This window comes from Salarias fasciatus, chromosome 20 (genome assembly GCF_902148845.1).
Source record: "Salarias fasciatus chromosome 20, fSalaFa1.1, whole genome shotgun sequence".
NCBI classification, from domain to species: Eukaryota; Metazoa; Chordata; class Actinopteri; order Blenniiformes; family Blenniidae; genus Salarias; species Salarias fasciatus.
Genome location: NC_043764.1, coordinates 12,344,299 through 12,362,423, shown reverse-complemented (window position 1 = coordinate 12,362,423; position 18,125 = coordinate 12,344,299). Strand labels below are relative to the sequence as shown.

The following is an 18,125-nucleotide window of genomic DNA, read 5'->3' as shown; positions in this document are numbered from 1 at the left end:
TTGGGTGCAGTACTGTTTGCAGTGGGAATATTTGCATAGGAACAGTTCCGGTTCGTACAGTAACTAGGCTGGCGTATCAAAAGCGGTTTTGCTTATTTGTAGACATGAATAATGATTGTACAAAGCCTGTTTATGGGACTTATGTTCAGTTATTTACAATGCTATTTATGACAAACATGACAAAAATCACAGTCATTTGGCAAATTAATAGTGTGATTATGCCATTGACTTTTTTGCCGGTTTTTCTCTGTGTTTTTTATTGATTTCTCCAGCTGTTTTTGTGTAGTCACAGTAAAATAATCAGTTTGATTCTAACCTGTGATCCCTGCACAACGATATATTTCTACAGACATTTCATTGCTCTAGATTGCTCATAGGAGAGTGATCTTGAATAACAAAATGATAATGCAAAGTGTAAAAATTGTTGTAAAAAGTGTTGAATACAAATTGTCAATTATAGTAACTGTTGTCATTTATTCCTCCCTAGTGGGTCACATGTTTATTAACAGGTTTGATTCTCCAAAGGCAGAACTCACAGGGGAAGCAGGGCCCGAAAAATTCACTAATAAGTAAGAAAAAAAACAACAGTAGCAGCAGAAAAACGCAGAAAAGTTCAGTCAAGCCAAATGTCAACAACCAGACGCGATAATAAGAAAAGTAAACAAATGAATGGCAGTGCGACGACACGGGGTGTCAACACACCAGGTGCCGCTAGGGGGCGCGGGCGCTGGCGCTGACTTTCCTCTTTCACCGTCAGCCGAAGAAGCCAACATGGCAGCCACTCTGAAGGGACCTGTAGTAAGTCAAAAATCTTTAATGAAATGTGCACTTTTGTTTTACAGGAATTAGCTCCATGTTTCTGTTAGCGATGCAGATATAAACCGCGGGGAACTGCGTGAGAAATAAGCCCAAGTTGATGATAATTCAGTGATATTTGGAGCCGGGGCACGCCCTCGTGTAGCGGCTAACGTTAGCATTAGCTCGACTATATAAACACTTCATAGATGAAAACAGATAAATGTGACTTTTATCTTCTGAATAACGAAAGCTGTGGTGAGTTGGAAGGTGTTGATGCGCCCATTTAGGCTGTCTAGTCCTCCAGTATCTGTACATTCGTCGTTCGTGCTGAAGACGTAGCCTGTTAGCTTTGCTCATGTGTTTGATTCATCCTAATTCATTTCTTCAGGCGGTTGAAGATGTGTCTGTTACCTTCGAAGACCAGCAGAAGATCAACAAATTTGCCAGAAACACGAATCGGATGACGGAGCTGAAAAATGAGATAGAAGCAAAGAAGGTGAGTATAAGACTGGTGTTGAAAATTAGCAGTCCTGCTGCACTGAAAGCAATGCATCAGGTCTGTCCAATGCCTTTGTGAAGTCCATATCAAATAAATAAATAAAAATAAGAGCCTTCAACATTGTTAGCTTTAAGTTCGCAGTTCGTCATGTATAAAATCTCAAAATTACTCCAGCCTTATCTGTCAAGTCATTTTCTGAGTGGGGCAGAGAGATTGCATTTGATCCTAAAGGGAAGCCACGCTGTTTAATTAGGAGGTAAATAATTTCCGAATTAAACTTCACTCAAACCCGAAGAAATATATACATCTATATTAAAGGCAGTAATTCTTTGTCTATGCAATAATACTATAAGGTGTCACGGGGGTCTGGAGCTGATCTTGGGTCACCACTGTCAGTTTTTGTCTTGAGGATGTGTACACTATGAAGAAAGTCTTACTCATGAGGATGAATTAATACACTCTCTCACAAGAACTAAGGTACTGGACGTTTGTCTCTGAATAGAGGTACAAGTGTGACCATTGCAGAATTTATTTGTAGAATCGTTGACAAAGATCATTTAACATCAATGATAAGGCGAGCCTTGAAATCTGCAACTCCCATTTGTTGTTTGAACATGAGGCTTCGAGGATGACACTGATCTGTTTACTTTGATACTGTTAATACTGTTGATACTGTTAATTCATCAGTATGTAATAACTTGAGCCATTGCTTTGTCTTAAGCAGTCTCTTAACAAGGATTAAAATGTTCAGATGAATTGAGTTTTCAGTGACCCACAGTTGCCGGTGGTGGCCTTACCAAGGCTTTTCTTTTCTCTGTTCGTTTAAAATCTGTTGCACCTATAAATAAATGCTTTGATTAGCATGACACTACAAAGCTCCAGACTATTTATACTGTAGTAACCACCTTCTGAAACTGTCACAGAAATCGCTGCAGAACATTCAGGATGCCAGCGACGACCTGATGATGTTAGACGACGACTCTCTTCTGATCCCTTATCAAATCGGAGACGTCTTCATCAACCACAGTCAGGAGGAAGCGCAGGAGATGCTGGAAGCTACAAAGGTGGGTGTGCTACACACAGTTTCCCAACAACTTAATCAGCCATTAGAACTGAACTAATCAGTGAAAGACCACGGTTCTGGCATAAAGAGTGACGTGATTAAAGGAGTGAGAAGTTCATGCAGTTGATGTTATAAAGAGTCTGCTGTGGGTCTGTACTTTCAAAGTCCTAAACTACCGCCAGAATAGAGAATACATCTGCTTTTCTTGTAGTAAAAATAGTCAAAAAGATTAATTCCGGAACTGTTAGAAACACATCAGAAAGCTTTTTGCCACCTTTTTTTTGGCAGTATATACAAGTTTATACCTTTCTGTAAAAGGCACTCAGTTTAACCCTTTCCAGGACAAATAGCAACGTTTGGTAACTTCCAGAGTTTAGTCACAGAATCTAAGCTCATCTGTAACACATATACTGTGTACGCTTTATGAATAAATCTTTCTTGTTTCCACACGTTTTAAAGGTATAAATAATGACAAATGTGTGATTTGGGTCTGTTTTGCAGATTTATATAAATAGCTTCCTTGTTTATCTCTGTTTATTTTTTTTGACTTTCAACAAAAGACCAAAAGCTAACATTAATTTACGTCACTGAACTGACCAAATGTTCTTCGAAATAAAGCTAAATTCCAGACCTTTGAAAGGATTTTACAGACGTTATAGTAAAGACAGATTCTTTCATTTGGGTGTTTTTTCACAGTGAAATTTTGAGGATTTGTGAGAAACGTATTACGTGTCATTACATATAGCTAATGACAAAATCAAACAAGAAGCATCTTCAGTTCCTCTGGAGAACTTTTGACTGGTGCTGTTTGTTTTTTTGCTGCTCGTATTGTCAGAGTAGTTGATGGAATCCGAGCGGACAGTTCCTGAAGACTCTGATTGATCAAATGGGAGTTTCGAAAAGAGGCGCCGGAGATGTTCTTTGTTGCGCCTTTAGGGTGAAACTGCTGCAGAGTGTCGGTGCTAAAAAGATACTAAATCACTCCTTGTCATCCTTTACTTCTACAATGCCTCTGCTTGTCTTCCTCCTCACACAGACTGACACTCAGACCTGAACTGATTGAGTAGCGCACGCCAGACTGCAAATGAGAAATCTGTCAAAACTGCTCAGTTATTATAAAAACTGCCAAAGATCACATTAATATCCCGACTCTTTTCTATTAGGTTTTCCGCTAGACTCTACCAGGACCTTTTTTTGTTTTTTGTTTCGCAAATGTGCCCCTTTTTAAATCTTCAACATTCTCCGTTGTATAACACCTGCTTGTCATATAGTCAATATAAATACATTTCCTTTACTCATAAAAGTTGATTAATTGTTGCTCTGTTCAAATTCTCAAGTTGTAGCCATAGTTCAGGGGTTATCTTCAGGAAACAACTCTCTTGTTTTCTGTTTGATATGCATTACAGGCATTGCATAAAAAGCCACTGATATTAATAATAATGAACAAAATGCAGTACATTCCTTGAATATCTTTTTATTTTTGTCTTCATTTCACTCTTGCACTATAAATGCAGACAAAAAAAATAAGCGTCAGGGACTCGGTGAATTGCACAATTTTCCATGTTTAACTGTTCTTTTGATTTTCTGTTATCAGTTTATCATCGTCAGGCAGCCTGCAGAACTTCTATCAGACTGAGCCTTTTCTCTGTAGAAATCCCAATCTGTCAGATTACATCGATAATAATACATGATTGATGGCACACAGCAAGAAAGTGAATGCCTCCAGTCAAAAGTACCTGAATGTCATTGTATGAATGACAAAAGCTGGATATTATTGTCTATTTTGGATGATTTTAAACCAGTCTTTATTTTCACTGCTATCGTATGAGAATTGAAATATTGTTCTGTCTGCAGTCGTGCAGGGAATATCTAAAAACCAGCTTTACTTTTATTTATCACAGTGGCTGCAGTCACCCAGTGGAAAGTACTGACTTTTTCTATCATGAAGTGAAAATTCTTTTGACATTTTATTGCGTTACAGTTCCTTTTCAGATGATCGATGTAAAATAATTCCCCAAATCATCTTCCCCAAATTCAATCCAAGTAAAGCAGAAGTGGCAGATTTTGAAAAAAGATTTAGGTTTCGGTCACAACTAACAAAAAAAGAGGTAAATATCCCCAGAACTGTGACTCACTACTGCCACCTAGTGCACCAGAGTGGTGCTGCTTTAGTCTCACTAGCTGTCTTTCAGGTTTTCAGCTGATTTCTTCACCTTTTCAGTGTATTTTAGATGGAGAGAAATGTCGTACGTCTGTTTTAGCTGACCGCCTCGGATTAGCACTGACTGTCGGGTAATTAGAGTCTCTGTGTTGTGCGACCAGGAAACACTGGAGCAGGAGGTCAAAGGCCTTGAAGAGCGAGTTTTGGCGATACAGCAGGTGTTGGGCGATCTGAAGGTGCAGCTCTACGCCAAGTTTGGTAACAACATCAACTTGGAGGCAGATGAAAGCTGAGCTGTGAAACGGACTTTGACGCCTGCTCCAACACGGACATTCACGTGCATCAGCTCCAACAGGGGCTCGATCCGACGAAACAAACATCGGAATGGATGGATTCGGTTTAAAACTCACAAAGGATGTGGCCGACTTTAGTTTTGGAATGAAATTCACAAAGGCAACAGTAAACACATGAATAAATGCACATAATCTGTAAGTGGTCCCGTATTTGATGCTTTTTTTTTTAATGATTTTACTGTGGTGGTCTGACTGAAGTAAAGAAGAGAAGAAAAAAGATAGATGTGTGATGTTTTAACTTGTGGATATCAGCCTAAACTGCAGCAGATTAATGTGACGTAGCGATCGCTAAAACAATTCAAGTCTTGAGTATCACCTCAATGCCAAGCATCGACAAACCCAGACAGCCGGTCTAACACGCTGAAGTTATTCCTCATGAAATAGTGCGGTTGTTGATATCAGATATTTAAAAAATAACCACGAGTTTGTCGTGTAAAATTCTGCAAGTTTATTTATTGATCTGCTGAAATCAGTGTGGACTTGAAAGACGTTTCTTTTATTAAATACTGCGATCAATTATGAACCCTGCGGTAATTTATTTACCCCTAACTCAAGTTCAAACATACTGCAGCAGTTTATTTTTTGTTTCGACAAGCAAAAATGTAGGAGTCGCTGTGACAGACGACCTCACACGCCTTTATACTGAGAAAACCTGAATTTGTCACATGCTGCTTAAATTCTATTACCACTGCCAGTGTAGAAAAATAAAATCATGGACAAGTTCATTTTTTTTTTCCTGCTCATTTGATTCACAGTGTGAAACTTAAATAGATTTTTTTTTTTTTTTAAGTTATTGAACATCGTGCTTCTCATTTCTTTGTTTAACCCCAATAATTAAAGCGTATGATAGTTTCCTTGTGCTGTTTTAAGAGTGGTGAGGCTCAATATATGGAGTATTTCATAAGGTCAGTGAACAGAGACTTCTGAGAAGTCTGATCCTTGATGCACTCGGTGCTCGTTCTGGCTTTCCTTCTACAGGAATCCTGCGTCGGTGTGGTCTGGCATGGGGGTGATCAATCATCTGGACTGTGGCTTTAGACCCGGGGTTATCAGTGTGGGACGCAGAGCCTCCTTCAAACAGCTTTTTGAACATTTCAACCTCCCGTAGAAGTAATTCTGTTGCATACGGGACTTGCTATTCTTTTTCACATTATTCTTAATGGTTGAGACCCATGAATGATTAAAAACCCAGAATTTTGTTGTAGTTTGCTTCTAATATAGAGTCTAATAAGTCTTTGATTAGAGTCTGAAACCATTTTGACCTCCTGATTCTTCCCCCTGAAGCTCTCCGGTGTCCCTCACTTTGCTCTAACAGATATCGACTCAAAGCAGCTCTGAGCTGTTCTGGTGCGGTGCACAAGTGGATTGTCCGGCTCGACAAGGAAATCAGCATCTCGCAGCCCTGAAATCTGGTGGAAAACACTGAATGGACACCTTAGTGTTTGGGTTTCTGCTCTTCTCAAATACTCCCAAATTTATTCTTATATCAGGACACAACAACACAAAGCAATTTACACTATAAAACTAAAATAAACCCCCTCAGACACTCATATGGCAAAGGAAGAGGAAAAAAACACTCACTAAAGGGAAATCAGAAGATGGATGAAGCCTCAGAAAATTCAATTCTCCTAATGTAGACGAATAAGTTGAAGTACTAAAGAAAATTAAGACACAGAGAAGCCCATTCATAAAAATACTGAACTGACTAACATTTAATTCGGCAAATTTCAAGTGAGATGAGTTTTATAAAGTTCTATGAACTGTGATGCTCAACTGGTGGGATGTGACCTGGAAGTGGGCCACTGGCTTGCTCCATATTTAACTTCAGTGAATTTGAAAAGCTTATTTGTCTTGATTTGAGGAAAAGGCCTTTCATTGGATTTTATTCATTCAGAACTTCACTGTCGTATTAACACTTTATGAAAGAAAAAAGAACAACAGCAATTAAAAAAACATGAACTGAGGAAACACCAAAGGCAGGAGAAAAACTCAAAACAGGAAACAAATCAACAGTGAAGTAAGATGAATAAGGCAAAAAAAAAAAAGCATGAAAGTATAATAAGACAAGCCAGTTAACAGTGTAATACAAGCTGGAACATGATGCAATAATTAAGATAATAATACAAATGATTAAAATCCAGGATAGGACAGTAGGTTTTTAAGTTTGCTTTTAAAAATAAAAGCCGGTGTCTGCAGCCATGGCTGCGTTTCCTCTGTGCTCTGAGGTTCTGACTTCTAAATGAAATGAGGTGAAGGTCCAGCAAGATCTCAGGAGTGTGTGCAAACCATGACACACACATCTGTTGCATTCACACAGCGGCTCTGTGCTGAATATAACAAAACACTTCAGAAATTCAAACTTCAAACATGCAATTTCTGCTTCCTGGAATTGAATCGTGTGTTTAAGCTGCTCCCTTTTTACCGGGGCCGTCACAGCCTTTCAAAGCAGCACGCATCTGAAAGACTTCTCTGAAATGACTTCATGTGATGTTTCATGGTTTTTTTTAAGATTCTGTTGTCCTTATAAATTTACAGTTTGCAGAAATCAAACTAGAAAAAGCAAGTTTTATTCAGGTTGGAATGAAGAAAGGAAAAAAAAAATACTTGAAATACACACCCATACTTTGAATTTTACATTGCAGTGAACGATGAGGTTCCTCTTCGCAGTATTCACGCACTGGTTGGTGATAATAAATGCCATAACTTCCTTTAAGTGCCGTTTGGCCTACATTTCCCCTTATAGTTCTTCTTTAGCGACTGATCACTCACCTTTTTTACAATCTCCACAAGTCCTCGCATGGCTTAGATAAATCAGTGGAGTGCAGGAGCTGGCAGATCAAAGCACCCAGAGTTAAGACTGGCGATACGAAGGCAGGGAAAACGACTCTCTGTGCTCCGGCTGCACAGAAATCCGTCGAGCCCATATTTTCACAGGCAAAGGAAATAAAAGATGATCACACTAGTGAGATGAGAAATAAACACAGACTCTAAACCAAACGCTGGATTTGGTAAAAAAAAAAAAAGAATCAAATAATACAAAATAAGGAAACTAACCCATAACCTCAGAAGATAGAATAGTTTCTACATCTAAGAAATGTATATTAAGCTATACAAAAAGCCTGCTTTGCTTTTATAAAGCTCAAAATAATTCATAGATTCAATCCAGAAATCGGAGCTAAAACTGCAGATGAATGGATTCAGGTGCAGGCTGAGTTATCTGTAACGTCTTTGTTCGGATTTCATTCTCCACACACAGCTTCCTGGTGTGTTTGGCGGCTCCCACAAATATCAACAACGCACAAACCTCATTAAATTGTGCCCTGAAGTGTGGTCTGCATAAACTAATAAAATATCTGGGTGAAAAAAAAAAAGAAATGGAGGGAAGTTACAGCAGACACCTCTGGAGGATCAAGATCTCAATTAGCAACTTTCTCCTCCCTGTAGGGTTTTTTTTTTTCTCCTCCTTTCTTTCTTTCTTCCTCCTGAACAGTCATGGCTGTGATTAAGAGGAGCTCCGCCCACACTCCGGCTCCTGCTCACGCTCGGCTTGTTAAACCTCCTCCTCAGAGGAACACGCATGGAAATGACTGGGCTTATTTCCCCAGTGGCCTTGTTTACTCTCCGTCTCCGCCGCCCCTTCCCTCCGTCCCCCGCTGTTTATCTGATCATTTCTATCTGTCGTCTTGTTAGGATCCCCCCGCTCGCTCTCGTGACACACATGTTGGCGTTCATCAGGCGGACTGACAGCTCTTCACCTCACATAATTACACAGCAAAAAAGCTCGAAATTATTGGATTCAGACTGATAGTTTGGAAGAGTTTTGTGTTTTTTTCCTGCAATTAAAACCGTAAAAATATTAATTAAGTGTGAAAAAAGTCTGTTTTTTTAAACTGACCTTGTTGCAGAATGCGAATGAGTTGGGTGAAAGGTTTTCTTTGTGCCAGCCTCACCCTGCCAGTGGGGGTCTCTGTCTCCCCAGTAATTTCAGTGTGGAGTCAAACAGCTCCAACTAGTATTAAGATGAACTCTTTGAGTTCACTTGATATGTCCGCACACATCAGAGATTGCAGAGATACGTCAGGTCTGCTCACATCAGCGGTCCTGCAGGAGAATTATGAAGGATACTGAACTCATACGGTCTGCGCCTTGAGGCTCGGTGTTTTCCAGGATACAGTACAGACAGTCATCCTTCTAAATGTGGGATAATATCTCCGGGTTTGGGTGTGAGGCTGTGTGCCTCCACACCTCCGTGATGAGTTTGTGCACACTTCATCACTCTCCGCACTCCGGTGCATCAGTGGAACATCGTTTTTTTTTGGGTTTTTTTTGGTTTGTTTGCTCACTGTCTCTGCCCGTTAGCCCAAATGTCAGCAGAGTCAACCCAGATGGTTTGAAAAAATCCATCGCGGCTACAGCCATTCTTCATCGCTTACAGCTGTTCTGTCTCAAGCCAGCCTTTTATTCATAACAAGGGAGGAGCAGTCCTCCGGCTCTCAGGCGCACGGTGCGGCATGCCGCCTGTCAGGATGCTGCTCGCGTCCCGGCCCCGCAATACATGTATTTTGCAAAATTAAAAACCCCTGCAGAACAGCGAATTGTTCTTTGGAGAATTAAATGTAGGAGAAAATATTTCCTTTTTAAAAGATTCTTCTCAGAATAAAAGACTGCTTGGTGAGGTTTGAGGGCTGACTTTGTGCCGTTTGCATGTAAACTGATCTGCAGAAGCTTTGCTTTATTCATAACCAGCGATGCATTTTTAATAAAAATGCCAAAAATCTTCAAGCTGCATACATCTGGACACTGATGGCATCGCTGTAAGGTTGTAGACATTTTGATTTCACCGACAAATCCACTGATTAATCAATACTGCTGAGCACTTCAGGAACCAGTGAGAAACAGAGATGAATTGCAGTGTCAGATTTCCAGCGCCGTGTTATTATCGCCGTGTTCCAGTCAACTAAATCCTCAGTTTTTCCTGAGTGATGGGGCAGGATATGAGGCCCTTAGCTCTGACAGCTGCGGCGCAACGCGCTGCGAGAGAATGTCAAGCGAGCCCCGTCCCGGGGATCAAGAGACACGGGCCTGAAAAGCGGAGAGCGAGGCGGAGAGCGCCGGAGCCAGGAGCCACCCGAGACGCGACCTCTGCAGAGGAAAGGGCACGCAGCTCCGAGTGTGGCCGGACCAAAGGTCTGATGAGTTCTGCGGGAGAGTTTTAAGACTAATTAAAGGTGTTGATCATAAATTTGCGGCCTGGTGTGCGTTGGCTGAGCGCTACGCAGAAATGTCATTCATTTCATTACTGTCTGTCAAGTTGATCAGCCAAGACAATAAAGGCACAATTCCACTGCGGCAGCGTATGAATCATCTGAATGATGAAGGTGTGTGTGTGTGTGTGTGTGTGTGTCTGTGTGTGTCATCGCTGCAGCAATGAGCACTTATAAGTGCTTCGAAAACAAATTGATGTCCCAGAGCCAACATCCAGTGGTTTATTTAAAGATTTGTTTATCTTTCATTTATGAATTGCTGAAATGGAAATTAAGATTTTCACCCGTGTATCATCATCAAGTCTCCCCGTCTAGAATGCCTGAAACGTGTGGGTGTGGGGTGTAAGTTTCCATCGGTTATCTGCTTTAATCAGAAGGTCCTAATATGCAGGGAATATGAGAAATGCATTTCCATACCCCGCCTGGAACAACAGGCCAGATAACTTAGCATATGAAAGACAATGCAACGCTCCCAAATATTTCAATGAATATCATTACTTAAGGGACTTTTCTTTTTTCCTTATGTCAGTTACATTGAATAGACCTTGTGGAAATCAGCGTAACCGAGCAGCTCAGAGCTGGACGGCAGGGAACCAAACCCAGATGTTTAAGTATTGACCGCTTTACCAACTCTTTGCTTCTGGTTTGGGATTTTGCAGAGAACTGACACAACTATTACTTTCAAATCAATTCTGATGAGACAAATGTTGAATCTGAAGCCAAAAATGGTCAAAAATTAATTATTTTTTTTTTTATGTTAAATGATTGGTCACACAAAGTCTTTAAAAATCACTTTAACTATCCAACTTCTAAAAATCCAAACTATTTTCTCATAATTCAGACTTTAAATCATAGTAATGTCATAACTGTGACTTTAAAAAAAAAACAGTTCTTCTCACTCAAATTAAATTTGAGGTTTCACTTCATAAATCAGACTAAAGTCAAATTACTGTTTGGTCGTGTGGGTGTTTCAGTGAAAGAATCAGAATTTTAAGGGTTTTATGTTCAAGCAGTGAAAAAAAATTCTAGATGAATAAAATGGGGTCTATCAGTAACAAGAAAATGAATCTTATTGTTTCATTTGTACATCAGACTGTAAAAATAACCATTTTTGTGATTTTTAGTATCAAAGTCAAATGATTTTGCAAAAAAAAAAAAGACAAAAGACGTTGCTACAATGGCTAAAAACAGCTAAAATAGCTCAAAGCACAAGGTAAAAATACAAATAATCATCTTTTCAAGCAAATAGGTAGCTTGGCAAAAATTGCCAGAAATGACTGAAAATGGGGAGTGGGTATAAAAATTCTAAAACAATTAAGATGGCCTATATACCTTTAAAACTAATGAAAATGTAAAGATGAGAAAAAAACTTTCAAACTAGTTAAAAGTTTAAAAATTATTAAAGTAGCCAAACTTGCTAAAATATCTATAATGGCCAAATCCACAAAAGTAGGAAAACCTTCAAAAATCGCTCCAAAAGCTGAACGAACAAAAAAAAAAAAATTTGAATAAATGATCTGCCTGTCTACATTTTAGTTATGAAATATCAGAAATGTGACCTCAGGTGCAGTTTTTGAGTGCAGGGAAGATGAGATCAGACTCATTAAATACATTAAAATGATCCAAAAGTACATTTTTTAGCTAAAAACAAGACGGATAAGAATTAAATTCGCCATGATGTTGGTTCCACCTGTTCAGCTGTACCTACTGTAAATAATGTAATATCACATCAGATGCTCCAGTCACACATTACACTCAGGCATGGCGAAGACGACCCGACGACGAGTGATCGGACCGTCGACAGAACTGTGACTTTGAACCTTTCATTGTTGATGCATCTGGGCGACCCGCTGTTCTCCAAAACTGCTGATCTACAGAGAATTTTCATGCAAGGCCATCTCTGAAAGGTGCCAGAGGTCAAAGGAGGATAAAATAACCACTTGTGACAACAAGGTATGCAGACGACCTTGAGGCAGAAGAAAACAATGGGAGCCATTCCTCGCCGGAAAAGAAAAAGAAAAAAAAACAGAGGAACTGATGCAGCAACCAGCCACTTTCATCAGAGTTGTGAAAACTGATGTGATGATTCAGTGTTTGCTGGAACATCCGGAGGGGAGCTTTAGTGTTTTGCATGAAGAACATGAAATATCGATTTGTTTGGTTTCAGCGGCTCAGTCTGCCGGTGTTATATAGTTTTTGCTTTTTATTGTTTGTTTCTTTTTGCATTTTCGGGCCATTTGGCACCAACCAATCAAGTGATGATTAAACCTGCCATGGCCTCAGTGCAAACCATCTTCTGCTGATGAAATACTGTAGAATTGTGACTTGATATATGTTAATTTAAGCATTTCATATGGATTTACTGCTCTGTGTTCTTGTTCTGCCGCTTATTTAATCATTCTTAGCCGTGGTTAGCTCCCTCTAGTGGTACATGATGGCAACTCATAAATATAAATATGTATTTATGTATTTTATAGAAATCATTGGAAAATATTTCTATTATTGATTTAGTACAAAATAAATATCTGAGTAATAATTCCGTAGCTAAAAGGGTAACTTTCTGCTACTGCTTAAACTGATATATAGTCAAAAAAATGACGATGACAATGATACGATGGCTCCGTATCTTCTGCATGTAACGGGGTAAATTACTTGTGCTGAAACTCCCGTGTCTTACCGTGGTTTCTCCTAAGCTGCTAACGGCTCTAGAAGCGCCTCTAATAAGGTGTTGGAGTCATACTTTACCTCCGCAGTCAGGGGCTATTTTGAGTATACATTCCACGGGGCACGGCGGTCTTGGTGGTCCAGGCTCCCCATGTGCTGAGCTGATGACCACTTAAGCAGACCAATCTGGATTTTTTTTTTTTTTTTTAAGGCATTGTTACTCTAATGGCATACACTGAAGAAGAATGAATGCTTCACATTCACTCTGGCAGGATTTCCCCCAAAGTGGAGATTTGAACCAACGACCCTTCAGTCATGTCGCAGATGCACTGACTCAGCTCTGCTGTCACATAATTAGTTTCAATTTATGGTGCAGCAGCAGCACAAAAAAAAACTTAAAACGGTCCCTTAGGGTGACGTTTCCCTGTGATTTTTCAGATCGCTCCATGTTTTGCGTGCTTCTTTGATACATAAACGTCGCTTAATTAATGGGCTGAAGTGGATAGAGGGAGAAATCGCTCGTCCTTTACTCGTCCAATTAAATCTATCTGATCAGCTGTGGTGCGAGTCTTAAGCACAGACAGTCTGCATCGCAGCCAAACGTGTTCATTAGAGGATAACGTCACATTCCTCTCCGCCGCCGAAATCCCTTTTAAACCCTCATTCATGTGTTTTATGTATTCCATTATGAAAGCGGACAGTGTGATGTCTGTGGGCGTTGTTCACCTTGATTCTGCTGCAGACTCTCTTTTATTAACACCTCAGTAGGTGATGTGCTGTTTTTTGGGTTTTTTTTTTTTTTTTTTTTTTTTCACTTCGGTTTTCTTCACTTCGCTCAGCTCCAACTGGCAAATGTAAATGTGATAAATGCCAGGAAGCTCATGTCACAGTGCCAATAAAGTGTCTATTGAATACTTTCAATTAGGCCACTTGCTCAGTTCAGAGGAGAATACCATTGAAGACGGGATGTGGAAGGATGCGCGCCGTCGCAGCAGAGTTAAGTAGTCTGACCATCGGTGGTTTAATTGGGCTGGAAACAAAAACAGTCTGAGTTATGTAATCAGAGTAGAAGTGGGCTGCCCTGTGCCGTATGTGGGACACATGAGTCCGCAGAGTTAACGAAGCAAGATCATGTAATTTCATTTCTATTTGGGAAAAAAAAAACAACCAAACAAAAACACACTGAAGAAGCTGATTGTACTGAAAAATTTATAAAAGACTTGGAAGAATTTCAGATTCCTGGAACACAAAGTGGGAATTAAAGCGTTGGCGCTGTGATTAACAACACACGAATGAGTCTTACCGCATTATGAATGAATTTACTCATTTCTTACTGAAAAAACTGAAACCTACAAATGAATTCATCTTCGATCACTATCCAGAGTTTAGATAGATTTATTTGTTTTGTAGCTCAGTTTTGTTTAGCTTGTCTTATAGAAGCTTATGTTGATTTATGTGGTGTTTCACGAGTGAACTCGTTTGCTGTCGTTGTCTTGTGTCTCTATGCTCCTGTCGTCTTTCCCGCCTGCATCTCATCAAGCTACGACTCCATATTTCCTTCTCCAGCTGTGTCCAACTCAGAGCACCAGGTCTACGAGCAATTTAGAACCACTTATTAGCTTTAAATGCATGTTTTTAGAGGCACAGAGAGAACATGCAAACCCCACAAAGAAAGGCCCTATTGATTCAAAAGGGATTCAAAAAAAGGTACAAGTAAAATAGGGAAAAGTAGTTAAAACCACAAGAAATGGGGGGGAAAATGATAAGTCGGCTTAAAAAACCTGAAATGTCAAGAATATCTAAAAGAAGAAAATTAAACATGGCTGGAAAAAAAGCATGCAGAACTGCTTAAAGAGAGGTTAAATTGTTTAAAACAGTCGTATGTATGTTGTGCATTTGTTACTACGAAGGTCCTTGGTTTTAAAATAAAGAAAATCAATCAGTCAAGCCCGTAAAGAATACCTGAGAGAGGAGGAAGAGTGGGTGTCTTGTCTTCGCTGTATTGTTTGGTCTATTTCGAGGCGGTCTGTCGGGACTCCGAGGACTCAAGGAACCACCGTGCTTTAGGATTTTCAGTTTTGCAAGAATAATGATGGTGCCTCAGTCCACAGGATGGCTGTTGGTCCGGTTATGTTGTGTGTTTTTAGAGAGTTTGACTCTGAGCAAAAGACAGGAGCCTGAAGTGGATCCAGCAGAGCTGAAGCTTGTTTGTTGATTGTTGTTTGTTGGAGGTTTTCAGTGAGCAGAAGAGACAGGATTAATTATAAACACATTTGAATGACACAAGAGACAGAAGTCATTTAGCGAAGGCAAAATCTGATGAGAAAATGTCTGAAGAAAAAGAAGAAGAAGAATGCCGCCCCATTAATACATAACTAAGTATTTCAAAAAAAAAGAATTGCAGGATGAAGACTGAAATTAAAAATTGAATCTTGATATCAGCGTCTCACCAGAAAAAGATGTAAGACATGATAAACCACCAGCCTGCGGTGGCTGCGACTGTAAAAGTTGTGTGACCTTATCTGCATGTATTGGAAGTAAAGATTCGCCCGGAGCAAAGCTGAGCCGCTCTTGACTCACAGACACTGCCGTCGAGCCCGCGGAGATGTGAAAACATGTGCTACCAGTCTTCCGTCTCTGACACCGTCGTGAATCATCTGGTCGGCGTGTCTATTTCTGTATGGAAGAACAAAGTGTGTGATAATGGTCCTGGGCGGGATGAACAACGCCGAGGGTCCTTTAAGGTCGATGTTGAAGCTGTAGAAGTCAAGCGGCTGCCCCTTTAGTGGGTTTAAAAATGAAACCGGTGAAATATTTTAACGCTGTCTGGAGCATCAATGCAGAGAAAACACAGTTAGAGACGGCTCGCTTTCCAAACTCCATGTAAGAGGAACTGAATAAGTAGTTGGAATCGGGTTGTGTTTTTTTTCGGTAATTGACGAAATTCATCACTTTCAGAATGCAGATTTACCTCCTCTCCCTGCAGTGGCGGTCTCTTCAGCAGCTGTTGATTCTCCTTTATGGCGTCTTGCTTTGACATCAGAGCAACACCTAAAGCAGGACGAGGGAAAGGCTCCAACATTTCACTGTCAGCAATCCCACCGGGTGCGGAGGCAGAGGCTGTGTGTGTATTGCAGGGAACAAAAGTAAAGTTATGGACGGATAAAGTCTAGCTGGCAGGTGTCTGTTCAGAGTTTGTGGTTGTAGCTTTTGAGAATACAGCGATTTTTTTATACAGTTTTTTTAATGCAAGTTAAGGTGAGACGGAGTTTAAGGTAATTGACCACATACTTCACACCATTCTCTATGAGCAGCAGTTTTCAATCGAGGCTAAAGTGATCTAACCAAATCCAACAGGTCTGGGTTTTGATTGTGTCGCCTGAGCACCGACCCCCGACCTCCAGCCCTCTCTCCGCCCTGCTGTCATTAGAGATATATGAACTAACTGCGGCCCTTCAGCCGCCTGGAGCTCCCTGGCCCTTCTGAGCGCCGACATTTGGCCCTCAAAGTCTCCGGGAATGGTTTAGGGGAAAGTGTGTTTATTGACGGCTGGTCCCAAACATCAATATTGAACAAACGGTGAAATTTCACTTTAACTCTTCGTGGCGTTGTGGGAACAAGTGATGAGTTGAAGTGAGGAAAAGTTGAAGATCTGTCATATGCAGGCATTTATTGAGTGATTTAAGCTCAGAGAAGTAATGATCAATACGACCCATGATGCAACTCTAATCATGAAGTCGTCGTTTTCTCATGATTGATTGATTCACTAATATCCTGTATGAAGTGTATTAAGTTGCAATATCAAGCTTACTCCTGTTTTTATCTTCACAGATTTATCAATCAGAAAAAAATGCAACCTTGTAGTGCAAACTTCTGCAGATACTGTCGAAATATAAACAGGAACAGGAAACATCCGGCATAAATTTAGCATTTCTGTGTGCCTAAGGCTACCGTCACTAAGCTCTGATTTTCTAACTGGTTATTAGGCAGGCAATTAGATATAAAGAAAGAAATATGATGTTTCCAGATGTCTACTTTGACTGGACATGTTCTTGAAATAAGCAGCGAAGCAAAATAAATTACCATCGCTAACAGATTAACTAATTAATGGAGATGTTTTCGGCCTCGCTGGAGCCTCCCGCTGCAAGTCTCTGCCGCAACTTAAAACTGAGGAGACTATAAAGACTCTTCTACGATGATTCCAGCAGAATGTTATTGTACATGGCAAGATTCATCATTCAAGTCATTTATCAGGACAAAGATGCCCACAGGAGAGACGGTGATAAGTTATCTTATGTGTAAATGTATGCAGAGATTAGATGAGGTGGGAGGAGAAGCATAACTGATGGTGGCAGTGGTTAAGATACCCTAACTCGCACGGTTCAACGCCTGCTTTGTTTGTAGAGATGTGTCCACACTTTCAGAAGAAGCTATAAAGTGTATATACTTCAGATGTGAGATATCGCATTGCTGCTTTTTAAGAGATTTTAGCTTTCTTTTATTATGAGCACAGACTCTAATATATCAAGTTCACAACTTTTCAACAAGGCCTAATGGTTGAGTCTGCACTTAATTCCATTTAAACCATTTTTAACTTGGAGTGGACCTTTGAAAATCGTCTGATGATCGCCAGGTGACTCTTATACAGCCCATCACCCATGCACTGAACGACCCTTAGCATTGCATGAGCATTGAACATGCAAACTCCACACTTAAAGGACTGTCATCAAACAGACTGAAGCGCTGCGTCGCTGTGCCACTTCCAGCTGAAATCGTGGTTTCTGTGATTTATTATTAAACCATTATTTAAAGTCTGACATTACGCAGACTGCAGCTGCGCCTCTGGCATTCATTTCTGATGACTGTTTAATTTCAGAAATGGTTCCCTGCCGTCGTACTGACATCTTTAATAGGCACAGCAGCTATCGCTCTCTCTCTTTTTTTTTCTTTCTTTATTTTCTGTCAACTGTCATCCTGCTCACGGAGCTACGTGCGCACCAGCATGGATTGGCCATTTCTGATTGATTGCGGAAGTGCGGCAGGTTGGATTACTTGGCTTGAGAAACACTGTGCACGTTCCCGAGGTCACTGCGATTCATAAACGGGAAATTGTGTGCAGTAGTGCATGTGCTCGGTTTCACCGTTATGAGTATTCCTTACGCTCAAACCATCTGTCTCTTCTGAATGTGAGTAAACTTTCAGGACGGCTCCGTCGCCCCGCTGCGTGAGAGCAACCCCCGCACGCATAAAACCCCAGAGGAGCATGATCAAAATCGAATGAGCAAAATGCGATATTTTGGTCAGATAAACTCAGCCTCACCTT

At 40.4% G+C, this 18,125-nt stretch overlaps 1 protein-coding gene across 1 annotated transcript; it reads left to right on the top strand.

Annotated features, from left to right (window-relative positions):
• Positions 1 to 692: 692 nt before the first annotated feature.
• Positions 693 to 5,093, top strand: pfdn4 (prefoldin subunit 4). Its single transcript, XM_030118631.1, has 4 exons — positions 693 to 798; positions 1,187 to 1,294; positions 2,221 to 2,361; positions 4,683 to 5,093. Exons 1-4 carry the CDS (start codon positions 772 to 774, stop codon positions 4,812 to 4,814), a joined length of 408 nt encoding a protein of 135 aa, XP_029974491.1. The 5' UTR covers positions 693 to 771; the 3' UTR covers positions 4,815 to 5,093.
• The last annotated feature ends 13,032 nt before the right edge of the window (positions 5,094 to 18,125 follow it).

Bases quoted from the DNA above. Each gene is read 5' to 3' on its own strand.
- pfdn4 (XM_030118631.1), top strand. From the start codon at position 772: ATGGCAGCCACTCTGAAGGGACCTGTA. The intron at 799-1,186 runs GTAAGTCAAAAA...TCATTTCTTCAG, and splicing joins CCACTCTGAAGGGACCTGTA to GCGGTTGAAGATGTGTCTGT. The intron at 2,362-4,682 runs GTGGGTGTGCTA...TTGTGCGACCAG, and splicing joins AGATGCTGGAAGCTACAAAG to GAAACACTGGAGCAGGAGGT.